The sequence below is a fragment of the Marmota flaviventris genome, chromosome 18 (assembly GCF_047511675.1).
Source record: "Marmota flaviventris isolate mMarFla1 chromosome 18, mMarFla1.hap1, whole genome shotgun sequence".
Lineage (NCBI taxonomy): Eukaryota > Metazoa > Chordata > Mammalia > Rodentia > Sciuridae > Marmota > Marmota flaviventris.
In genome coordinates, this window is record NC_092515.1 from 46,168,406 (window position 1) to 46,180,055 (window position 11,650).

Genomic DNA, 11,650 nt, shown 5'->3' on the forward strand with positions numbered 1-11,650 from the left:
CTAAAATCACGCGTATATGTGGCTCAGATGATGGGATAGCCGAGGCCCTGGGGTAAGCATGTATGTGGTTTCTTGACTTGGCGACACTCCCATCCCTTCAAGAACCCAACCCCGCCTCGACGACCACGTTCGAAATAACCACAGCTTTGGGATTGATCCCATCCTTTATTCGTATGCCCGTTTGCTGAAACGTTAGCCTGTTAGGTGCGGCTGCAGGGGTTGGTGGCCGTACCCAGCTTGCGGCAGTAGCAGAAGGCATTGAAGAAGCGGCAGTAGCAAGTGGCGCACGGGTCACAGCATGGTACCTGCTGTCCCAGGCAGGACTCGTGCAGCCTTACACAGCGGCGCGGGGAACGGAGCTCACGGTTCTGCGGGTCTAGCATCTGCATTGGTAAGGGAACAGGAGAGTGAGCGCAAACTTCTGAAGGCAGGTTCAGGCACCTCACTTGCTCTAAGCTGTGCAAGATGGCAATGGAGTGTAGGGAGGGGTGCCCTGCTGTGTCGCCCCTTGTTGAAGGGGTCCAGAGGTGGGGAGAAGGGGTGGTACCTGATGCCCCCTCTGCAGCCTGACCCTTTCCCTGAGTGCTTACCTCCGCCAAAGCTTCTGCCTTCTGTAGCAGAGCCTCTTCTGATTGTTCTGCAGTCGTCTTCTTCAGCAGAGCTTGCAGGCCTAAGCCTGGGGCAGAAAATGTGAGGACAGGACCCCCATGCACAAAGTACCCACCTCCCGGGGCTGGGATTGGGAAGGGAGAAAGGAGGGATTATGCCAGGCAGGCAAGTTTGTGGCCAGAGAGAGTTCAGGATCCCCCAGCCCACCCCTGCCCTACTCACCTGGGAACTCTGGTAACAGGGCCTGGTCAGGCCTTCTGATGCCCTCCAGGGGTGCCAATCCCATTTGGGCCCCAAGCGTGGTTGGCAATGCCAGCAGCAGGGCACAGCTTAGCAGCACTGCAGTCAGCATAGCCTGGCTCATAGGAAAACCCACCACTTAGTCCTTCCTCATCCTTGGAGTACCTTGTAGATGTCTGGAAAGTAGGATTCTCCACCCAACCTGAGGACTTACCTCTGCTTGCTGGTCCTTGCCTAGAGAGTCCCTGGCCAACTGTTCCCTCAGCTTTTATGTCAGGGTCTAATGAAGGACCCACACGTGACTCTACCCTACAGCTAAGGCATGAGGGGCCCTCTTTAGAGGGTGGGGGCACAGTTCAGGCTCACTCACTGGAACTCAAGACTTTGGTACTCTACTAGAGGAGTGGCCATCTCCAATTTTGGGTGAGGCCTCCAGGAACCAATTAATATTTAGAAACAAGATAGGGTATCCAGGCTCCCAAAATTTCCATAGGACCAGGACCTAGGGGATGCGCTGGGCTGGAGCCATTAGCAATAACAAGGCAGGCGGCCAGGAGAGTTTAATTTAATTTGTGGCCCCGGAAATGCTCACTCAGCCCCTATAAAGCATGTTGTTTCCTTTGTTTCCAGGAACTTGGGTCAAGGGCATTGAAGGGAGTGATGGGCTAGTGGCTATTGTGGTACAAGGATGGGGTACAGAACTAGACCTTGGGTTTCTTTGAGGAGAGAAGAGTGGAAGAAGCTCACCTAGCCAAAAACAGGCCCTCTGCCTACATCTCTGGACTGCCATCCCTCCCTCTTCTCTCTCCAGGCTTCTCCAAGATCCCCACCCCCTTCTCCTGTTCCCAAATCCCTTTCTGCGCAGGGTTCCTGGAAACTAAGGGAGCTGAACGGACGGACTGTTCCCTGGGTGGGCAAGCAGCTTCCGAGTAAAAAGCTTTCAGGCCGCCTGCCTCATTAGTGCTAATGGCTGCTCCCTTATACTTGTGTTGTTAGGCTTCTGCCCACGCCTGGTCTCATGAGCATGAGGCTGTGGTGAGGACTGCCCATTTGTGGACATGGTAGGACATAGGACCCCACCTGCCCCTGCCTTCTCTCATCCCTCTGGAGGGCTTTTTAATCTCGCATGTGTCCATTTGGTAAAAGGATGCAGACTGAATCAGCTTGGAGGACCCAGTGCACAAACAAGGCTGTCCCAAGGCAGCAGGAAAGGATGAAAGGGCTGTCAGGGTCTGCAGACCAAGTCCACACAGGCTGTTCTGAGCAGGATGCCTGAAGAAATGCTCCTAGAAGCAAGTGGAAATCATAGATTCCCATATGGCAGCCTTTGCCTGGAGTCAACACCAATAATTGGCATTTGTATGCCATCTTCATGGGAGGAGGCTCTGCAGAAGTGGGCCTATGGCAATATCCTTCCACAGATGAATACTGTGTCTATGCTGGTATCACCTGCAGTCGTTTTCAGGATAACAGTCCTTGGAGCTCAGAAAGCCACTTACTGTTGCCTGGAGGTGGGAGGAAACACTGAGGAATCAGGGGAAGCCCCTCTAAGGAGACAGTTCCTGAACTGAGCCCTTAGGATGATCCAGTTAAGGGCCAGTCCCCTATTCTCCCCTATGAATAGGGTTGGTGATTTGGAAAACAGACCTGGTGTTGAGATCTCTCTGGCAATTCAACTGACCTTTCTATCCCAGAGGCTGTAAAAGGCCTGATGGCTCACTTCAGTGCTTTCTCTTTTCTAGAAAGATGCAAAGTAAAAATATCAGACACCCAGGTGTGCTTCCATCCTGATTGGGTCACTTGGGGCTCAGGAAGGGCAATGTATCAAATGTACATGAGATACTTTGCTCAAATTCTTGTGCCTGGCACATCCCTGAAGATACTGGCTAAAGAGGTGTGGAGCAGGGAGGGACTATGTGTTGGTTGGAAAGGTGCCCTACTGATTCTGAGCACCTGGATGGGCCTGTTCAGTAACCATCCTAAGGAAAGAATTTCACGTCTGGGACAGTGTGTCTTCCCACTCCAGCACTCAGCTGTCTTCACCTGCATGTGTGCACACAGATGTATCAGCCCTGTGGGAAGCAACAGACAGGGGCCAAACCATGATCCTGGTCAGGTTCAGTGGAGGAGACAGTCAAGCAAACCAACCATCAAAACAGGGTGGCAGTCAAGTGCAGTGGTTGAAACCTGTAATCTCAGCTACTCAGGGGAGAGAAGCAGGAAGATGGCAAGTTTGAAGCCAGCCTTGACAACTTAGTGAGACCCTGTCTCAAAATAATAAAAAATAAAAAGGACTAGGGTGTAGCTCAATGGTAGAGCACCCCTGGGTTCAATCCCCAGTACTGGGATGGGGGACATTTTTGTAGCTCACAGTTTGAGAGGGTGAAAGCCTAAATGGCATAGAGTAGCAGGCTTGGCAAAGGTCCCATGGCAGATGGCAGGAGTGAGTCACATTAAGTGGTCACGTCTCCACTGGGAAGCAGAGAGAGCTGCTGAGGCCAGACTTGCTCTTTTTACAAGAATCCTCTAACAAGAGCTCAAGGGGTCTCCAGAGAAAGTAGTTTCCTAATGACCTTAGGACCTCCCATTAGGAGTCTCTACCACCTCTCCATACTGCCACCCCACATGAACCTTTGAGGGGACACAATTAAACCATATTCAAACCAGAGCACCAAAGAAAACAGAAAATGATAATAGGAAATTTTTTTAAATGTTTTTTATTGTAGATGGACCCAATATCTATTTTTATTTATTTACTTTTATGTGGTGCTGAGGATCAAACCTAGGGCCTCATGCGTGTGAGGAAAGTACTCTACCACTGAGCTACAACCCCAACCCACAGAAGGAAACTTTTAATGTAACAAACTTTGACAAATCAAACCAAATATCAGTTATTTGGAAAGGTGAACATAGAAGTAATTATAGATATATGTATACATACTGAGCTAAGACAAGAAACCAACCCATAGGCCATATTTTGGGCTAATTCAGTGGTAGGGATGGGGATGGGTGATACAGTTCATGTGGGGAGCAAAAGGAGCTTGGAGTGGGAAAGGGAATAAACAAATGTTTATTTCTTCCTCTGGACTCCAGTTAGGTTCATGGGCAGTATGAGTGCTGCTGGGCGCCTGTTGCTATGATCTGAGCCCAATACTGTCACAGAGGTTGTACAACATGATTATGGTTATAGGTGTTTGATGACTGACTCACTGACTGATCCAATTCTAGGGAACTTCATGATGGAGTAACTGTCTCCCCAGCTCCAGCTGAGTGAGAAGAGTATACTGATTGTTTACCAGGCTGGGGCCTTTGGGCAAGTTTGGGGCAGAACATGTGTTAGGCAGTGAAACAAGACAGCATAGGAAAGAATATGCCAATTGTGAGTCCCAGGGACAGGTAGTGTCCCTTGCCTGGCACTCCCCAACTTCACTTAAGTTTCAAGAGAGTAAAAGTCTTCTCCCCCAGGAAGCCTTCCCTGGCCAACTCCCACCTGCCTTTTGCTGAGGTAGGTGACTATCCATGTCCCACAGACCCTTCAGCATTCTTGGGCCTTCTTCTCTCAAAGCACTTGATTGCATTTTTTTTTTTTTTTGTAGGGGGAGGTTTTGGTTCTGGGATTGAACCCAGGACCTCACGCATGCTAGACAAGCCTTCTGCCCCTGAGCACCATCCCTAGTTCTACCCTGCTCTTTTTAAGATTCCTTTTGTTTTTCATTTTTGATATGGAAAATTTTGAATCTACATAAAAGTAATGTGAATAGGATAATGAAACCCAGGTACTGTAATCCTATTTTGATAATCACCAATTTACAAACAATTTTGTTTCATTTACATCATCTCCCAACTCAGATTATCTTGAGATAAATCCCCAACTTCATATCATTTTATCAGCAAATGCTTTGTTATGGTTCCCAAAAATGGTGCTTTAAAAAAGGGCAGAAGCACAATACCATATTGCAAAAAAAAAAATTCAAGTTATTTTTTAATGTCATCAAAATCCAGTATTCATATTCTGTTAATGCCAACATAAACATGTCTTTTCTATTCCACTTGGGTTTTGCTTTTACCTTTTCTAGCAACATAAGGTGCAATGGCTGGTCCTCACATTTGTCTTTCCTTCTTGCCTATAGTAGTCTATAGAAGAACCCTCTGTGAATGAGCATTAACACTGTATGGATAATTTTACTGTCAGGAACCACCAGCCTGATGTTTTCAGGAAAACATTTGTTTAAAGGACTTTTCAGAAATATGTTCAAGTGGGGAATTTGGGAGACCTGGGGGTTACTGAGCTTACCTGCTGAGGCTGGGGCCTTGACTCCAGGGAGGAGAAACCAGAGGGTATGGATGTTCTGTAAAAACAAAGGGGTCTTTTCCCTCCTGCAGTATACTTCTCACTCCAAAGGGCGTTTTCTCACTTTGTCGTGTGTGTGTGTGTGTGTGTGTGTGTGTGTGAGAGACAGAGAGAGAGAGAGAGAGATGGTGGTTACACAGGTATATACATTTCATTAAACTGCAAAATGCACATTTAAGGCTTGTGCATTTGGGGGCAGGGTGTATTGCTTAGTGGTAGAGTGCTTGTCTAGCACACATGAGATCCTAGGTTGGATCCCCAGCACCTCAAAAAAAGAAAAAGAAAAGATTTGTACATTTATTATATGTTATAACTCAATGAAGAGCACTTTTTTTCATTTTGTTTATTAAAAGTTCACAAAATAATGGACTGTCTAATAATAAATGGCCTCTTAGAGGTTATGATATCAGATACATTAAAGCATCTCCATAAGACAGGTGCCCCTTACCTGGTCCTTTAGGGACATTCTGAGTCTTTTCTATTTCCCACCAATGGATTTAAAGATAAGACCTTCTAGAATGCTCAAAGACTATTGGTAACCCTCCATTCAAGGCAGATACCTATTAGGGAAATAGAATCAATGAGAAGACATCAGTTGCATTGAACCCAAAACTTGATTTGGACTGTCTTAAACTATAAAAATAATTTATTGGCTTAAATAACTGAAGAAGCCCAAATATAGGGCTGGTTTCAGATGAGGTTTTATTTAATACCTCTTGGTTTTATAAGCACTCAGTGGGGCAGCTATAGTTGATTGCCTTCCCAATGCCCATTCCCAGTTTTGTTTGGAGCAGTGCCCAAACATAATAACTTCCTCCAATTCCCTGAGAGTTCCCGGTGTCCCTGGGATATATTTATGATTCAGGAGACTCATGGTGAGGTCTTCTGGGAAAGTTTGGGTATCCTGGCAAGACACTTAGGGGGTTCGTAAAGATGGAGGGAGCTTCTCAAAAGGATTCCCCCCTAACTTCTAGGTCAGATTTTGTATAGCTGTTCAAAACAGGCATACTAATAGTCCCTGTGGTTTCCCATAGCACAACCTCCAACCTCCCACACCCTCAGTTTCCTGGTTCCAAGCTTAAGGGATTCAGTCTACTTCTTCCCTCCCTGAAACCAAGTAACAGCTGAAGAAATTCCAGGAGTCCTTCTGGACTGGATTTACTTCCTAGAGTTGACAAAGGGAACTCACAACCCTTAACCCTTGAAGGTAGGTCATTTTATTGCTACAGTAAAGAGAAGGGAGGAGGGCCTGAGGATTCCCAACTGGGTGAGAGTCATCCTCCTCAGGCCATCCCTACATGGGGTGGGGTGGGGGAGCCCTGAGGTAAGTTCAGAATACAGACCTCAGAGGGTCTCCACCTAAAGCAAGAGGAAGCTGGAGTCAATCTACAGCAACTCCCTCCCATGCTTCCTGGAGGCTTGTATGGGGAGTGTAAACTCCTAGTATTTCTGATCAGCCTCTACAGTGAACTCAGAAAGGCCTGGCATCTCAAAGGCAGATACTAGCAGTGGACACTTATCAGAGAGCTCTGAAAAGGTAGGGCCAAAGACAGGGGAAGGGCTCTGAGAGCCTCTGTTTCAGGTGTGTCTAAACATGTGGGTCCCCAGAATGTGGGGCTCATACCACCACCACCACCAGCAGCAGCAGCAGCCTAACCTAGGAACTGGTAAGAATGTCAATTTGGTCCTGCCAAGATTTAAGGAGTGGCAAATTCTCAGGACCCAGCTACCAGAGTTTGTAACAGATGTTGCAGGTGATTCTTTTTTTTTTTTTTTTAATATTTATTTATTTTTTAGTTTTCGGTGGACACCACATCTTTGTTTGTATGTGGTGCTGAGGATCGAACCCGGGGCTGCACGCATGCCAGGCAAGCGCGCTACCGCTTGAGCCACATCCCCAGCCCCTTGCAGGTGATTCTGATGTGACTGATCTTAAAGAATCCTTGTCACTGTTTCTAACTCCAAAGCTCAATGCCATCTTCCTCATATGATATTGTGGTTGAAACCTGAGGCCAAGGAGTGCTGGGGTGTCAGAGAGAGAGGAACATCTCAGCCTCAGGGAGTACCCAATGGGTACTGACCCTTGGAAGCCAGTGTGGAGACAGGCTCATTCCTTCATCCATGAAATATTTATTGAATGTCTACTGTGTGCCAGAGCCTGGTACAAATACTAAGGGCTTACTGAGAGTCTGGGAGCAAAGGGAGAAGGGCTGGGAATGGAACACTAAGAATATGGCTCTCTTGGAGTTCTTGTGGTCTGACTGACTTCTTGAAGATGCTCCATAGGGAATGACTTGACCTTGCCAGTCCAGGAAGACTCCTGCTTCTTTCTCAGTGAGCTAAACCATCAGCATGTGCTGGATGGATTTTGCTCATCTTCAGTGGGGTTTGCAGAGCACACAGCTGAGCACACGTGGAGCTGAAGCCACCGGGCCATATTCTGGCCCATAGACAAACTGAGCTCAAATGGGTGGGGGGGCAGAGAAGCTGTACCCCATACCTTCAAGGATCTAAATGGCACCCATCAGTTGCCCATGCTTAGGAGATGACACTTATGTATGTGCCCCAGGATTCCACAAAGAATCTGCTCCTCCTCCAACCCACAACCTCTTTTGTAGTATGCCTCTCCCCATTCCATAACCTCTCACACTTCATGGCACTGTGGGTTCTATTATCTGTAGCCTCCATGTGCATCCTATACCCCAGAATTCAACACTCCATACTCCCTTAGTCAACCATCCTGGGAAACTTGACCCAACGACAATGTATACCCCTCATGCCATTGATAGCCCTTACAAAATGGAATTCAAAGCCATAGACATCACTTGACCTGACATCTTTTTTTCCTCCCTTTTTATTTTTTGAGATAGGATCTAAGTTGCTGAGGCTAGCCTCAAATTTGCGATCCGTCTGCCTCAGCCTCCTGAATCACTAGGATTACAGGCCTGTGATACCATGCCTGGCTTTGAGCTGACATCTTTGCCAGACTTTGAGCTGATATCTTTGCTAGACTTCCCTAAGAACCCAGCTGAGCAGTCCTGTGCTCATATTCCCACAGGGCTATAATGTTGGGAATTAGAGAACTGACTTGTAGTGTGCAAATTAGAATGGGCCATCTGGGTATTCACCCACCTGGAATGGATGCTGGCACACAGGATGCCTTCCTTGCCTTCAACCAGAGCCTGGCACCAGGTCAGTATGTTCAGAGCAGTCTAGAAGAGGAATGAACTGGAAGGGCTATCACCAACCTAAGGAAATCCTAAATGCTACCAAAATCCCAGGTCCTCCCACTCCGGTTACCTTACTACAGCAGTAAGACACATTGTGTCTGCAGGCCCAACCCAGAATTTTTGTCATAGAGCCTGCAATGCTACAAAGGTTGAAAATGGCAGCTTGTATCCTGCTCAGGTCTTTCAGGGAATGGATCCTAGCAGCTTTCCTCAACTGTGACCCAAAGGCCTGGGACAAAGGAAAGGGGTGCAGGCAAGAAGGAACAAGGTCTCAGCAATTAATATTTTATGCAGGGCTGTGGATGTGGCTCAAGAGGTAGCGGGCTTACCTGGCATGCGTAAAGCCCTGGTTCGATCCTCAGCACCACATACAAACAAAAGATGTTGTGTCCGCCGAAAACTAAAAAATAAATATTAAAAAAATATTTTCTGCACCTGGAAACAAAGCTGATGTTATTCCATGGAAAGGTCTACATGACTTAGCAGAGGAGCAGGTATCAAGGGAATTGGAGCCGTATTCCTTCCCCTGCCTGGACCTGTTCATGTTCCCTCCCCTGCCGGAGGCCCTTGGGATAGAGGAAAAGCAATAGCCCAAGGGCAGGGTATAAGTCTGGCCAGCAAGAAGAAGGGAGGTGCTTCACCTGGCTGAAGAGCAGGGGAGCCCACAGTGTGGCTCTGGTATGACAGCAGCATGTTGGCTACTGTGGCTACATCCAGTGATGAGATGTCAAAGGCTCTGTGTTGTTGACAAGCAGAGATAGGTCTTTGCCTCTCAGAAGCTCCCATACCTGGCTTTTCGCTAGCTGAATGGATGCAGGGTCTGTGACATCTTTGGAAACAAGGCAGAGTGGGCTTCAGGACCTTCCCTGATCCTTCCTTCCCTTAGTCCTTGGGCTTCTGTTTCTTGCTTGGCAGCTTACCCGCTCCTGGTGTAACTCTTTATACTGCATATTCACTCTGGCTTAAGCCTCAGGGCTTCATGTCTAGAACCTACTGTTTAAAAGTTCTCCCTTTTCACCATGTCCTCTTCACAATCAGCTGAAGGTGTCAGATGCTTCACATCCTGACCCATATGGAGTGGGCATGCTGCATCTCCCAGGGGATGCTTACTTGGTTGAGATTCAGAAACGGTCAGGATCGTGCCCCTGTGGGAGCCAGGTATAATGGGAGTCTGAGAGAAGTGTGAATCAGGTACAGAGTAGGGAACAAGTAGGGGAAGGGTATGAAAAATAATTGTGGCAGGGAATCCATCAGCAAGGGCAAGAGTGGTCTCTGGTTTGCTGTGCCCACAGCAAGCTGAAGGATCTCTGCAGGGTTTGATCCTATTTTGCTAGGTACTGAAGCTCCTGGAGGAAAGGAAGCAAGAATAACCCTGGGCCACACCATCTTTCACCCCAGCTCAATCCCAGCATGGCCTCTGGCAGCCTCTTTAACTGGGTTTGGGGTTATTTGGGTTATTTTGCGGAGGGGTACCAGGGGTTGAACTCAGGGGCACATGACCACTGAGCCACATCCCAAGCCCTATTTTGTATTTTATTTAGAGGCAGTGTCTCACTGAGTTGCTTAGCTCCTTGCTTTTTGCTGAGGCTGGCTTTGAACTGGTAATTCTCCTATTTCAGCCTCCCGAGCTGCTGAACAGAGGAGATTACAGGGTACATCACCGTACCCTGCTGCTATTGGGGTTCTAACAGGTGACAACATCTGGAAGTAGGGGCAGTGCAGCAGTTGACACCTGTCATCAGGGCACTCTTGGGGCTGTACTGGGTCATGGGACTGAGGAGACTCTTTAGAATCTCTCTGTCTAGCTGGGTCTGGTGGCACATATATAATCCCAGTGTCTTGGGAAACTGAGGCAGGAGGATTGCAGATTCAAAGCCAGCCTCAGCAACTTAGTGAGGTCCTGAGACCCTATCAAAATAAAAATTACAAAGGTCTGGGGATGTGGATCAGTGGTTGAGACCCTGGGTTCAATCTGTGGTTAAAAAAAAAAAAAGAATCTGTCTACCTAGCTTCCTTCTACTCATGACAGCCTGAAATCCTAGTGAATGGAAAAGGAGATAGGCCCTCATACTCCCATACATAAGGGAGTATATTTGTTTTTTGCTTGCTTGTATTTCCTGATTTTCTGTAATAAGCACACATTGTTTCCTCCTCCTTTTTCTTTTAGTGCTGGGGATCTAATACAGGGCCTCATGCGTGCTAGGCAAGTACTCTACCACTGAGCTATATCCCCAGCCACACATTGCTTTTTTAAAAAATATTTTTTTAGGACTGGGATGGTAGCTCAGTGGTAGGGTGTTTGTTTAGAGGCACTGGGTTCAATCCTCGCACCACATAAAAATAAATAAGTAAAATAAAGGTACTGTATCCATTTATAACTACAAAAAAATTTTAAAATAATTTTTTTTTTTAGTTGTAGTTGGACACAATACCTTTATTTTATTTATTTATTTTTATGTGGTGCTGAGGATGGAACCTAGGGCCTCACATGTGCTAGGCGAACGCTCTACCACTGAGCCACACACAACCCCAGCGCCCTGCCCCCCACAACCCCAGCTCCTCCTGCCCCCCCGCCCAACACCCCCCCCCCCGCACATTGCTTTTGTAATAAGGAAAAAAAAAAAGCAAAGATTTAGTTTTTGCTTTAATTGAAATAGAATAAATAAACGTACGCCCCCTTGTGGTTGCATGTTCATTCCCACTCCCCTTTAGGAACCTCCTGGAGCCTCTAATTTGGTCTCCTCTGTTCAGGGTTATGGCCCCACAGATTTGTATTCTAAGGAATGCTGATCAAATTTCTAAAAATCTCGAGCCCTGTACTGAATTACCCCAGGTTGAAGGTCTATCTCTGCTTCCTGGAATACTGACTAAATAGCAATAAAGATGTCCCTCCAGGGGTGGTGGACATGCCAGAAACATCTAGCACAAAATCCATGACATTAGTATCACACACACACACACACACTGAGGACAGCCAGTCAGCAGTAAGCACACCGGATACAGAGCCCCCTGTATACTGGACTGGTATACAACTGACATCCAGATGGGCAAATTGCACCCACGTGTGTGAATCTCACTATTAAAGGACACATTAACTATTTAGGTATAATTCAGTAGTGAAATGGAGCCCCCTAAGACTGCACAGATCTCAAGCCTAAGAAACCAGCTTCTTGGGCTTGAGATCTGTGCAGTCTTAGGGAACTCCATGCTCAAAAGGGGT

General features: G+C 47.2%; 1 protein-coding gene across 1 annotated transcript; it reads right to left on the reverse strand.

The window, feature by feature from the left end:
* Positions 1-151: 151 nt before the first annotated feature.
* Positions 152-5,494, reverse strand: Agrp (agouti related neuropeptide). The gene is made up of 3 exons (XM_027954002.3): positions 832-5,494; positions 591-676; positions 152-383 (listed from the first exon to the last, which is right to left on the reverse strand). The coding sequence occupies exons 1-3, from the start codon at positions 971-973 to the stop codon at positions 201-203; spliced, it is 411 nt and encodes a 136-aa protein (XP_027809803.1). The 5' UTR covers positions 974-5,494; the 3' UTR covers positions 152-200.
* Positions 5,495-11,650: the final 6,156 nt, after the last annotated feature.

Excerpts from the sequence above, each read along its gene's own strand:
- Agrp (XM_027954002.3), bottom strand. The coding sequence starts at position 973 with ATGAGCCAGGCTATGCTGACTGCAGTGCTGCTAAGCTGTGCCCTGCTG. Across the intron at positions 677-831 it reads CCTGTTACCAGAGTTCCCAG|GCTTAGGCCTGCAAGCTCTG; the intron begins GTGAGTAGGGCA and ends TTTCTGCCCCAG. Across the intron at positions 384-590 it reads AGGCAGAAGCTTTGGCGGAG|ATGCTAGACCCGCAGAACCG; the intron begins GTAAGCACTCAG and ends TTACCAATGCAG.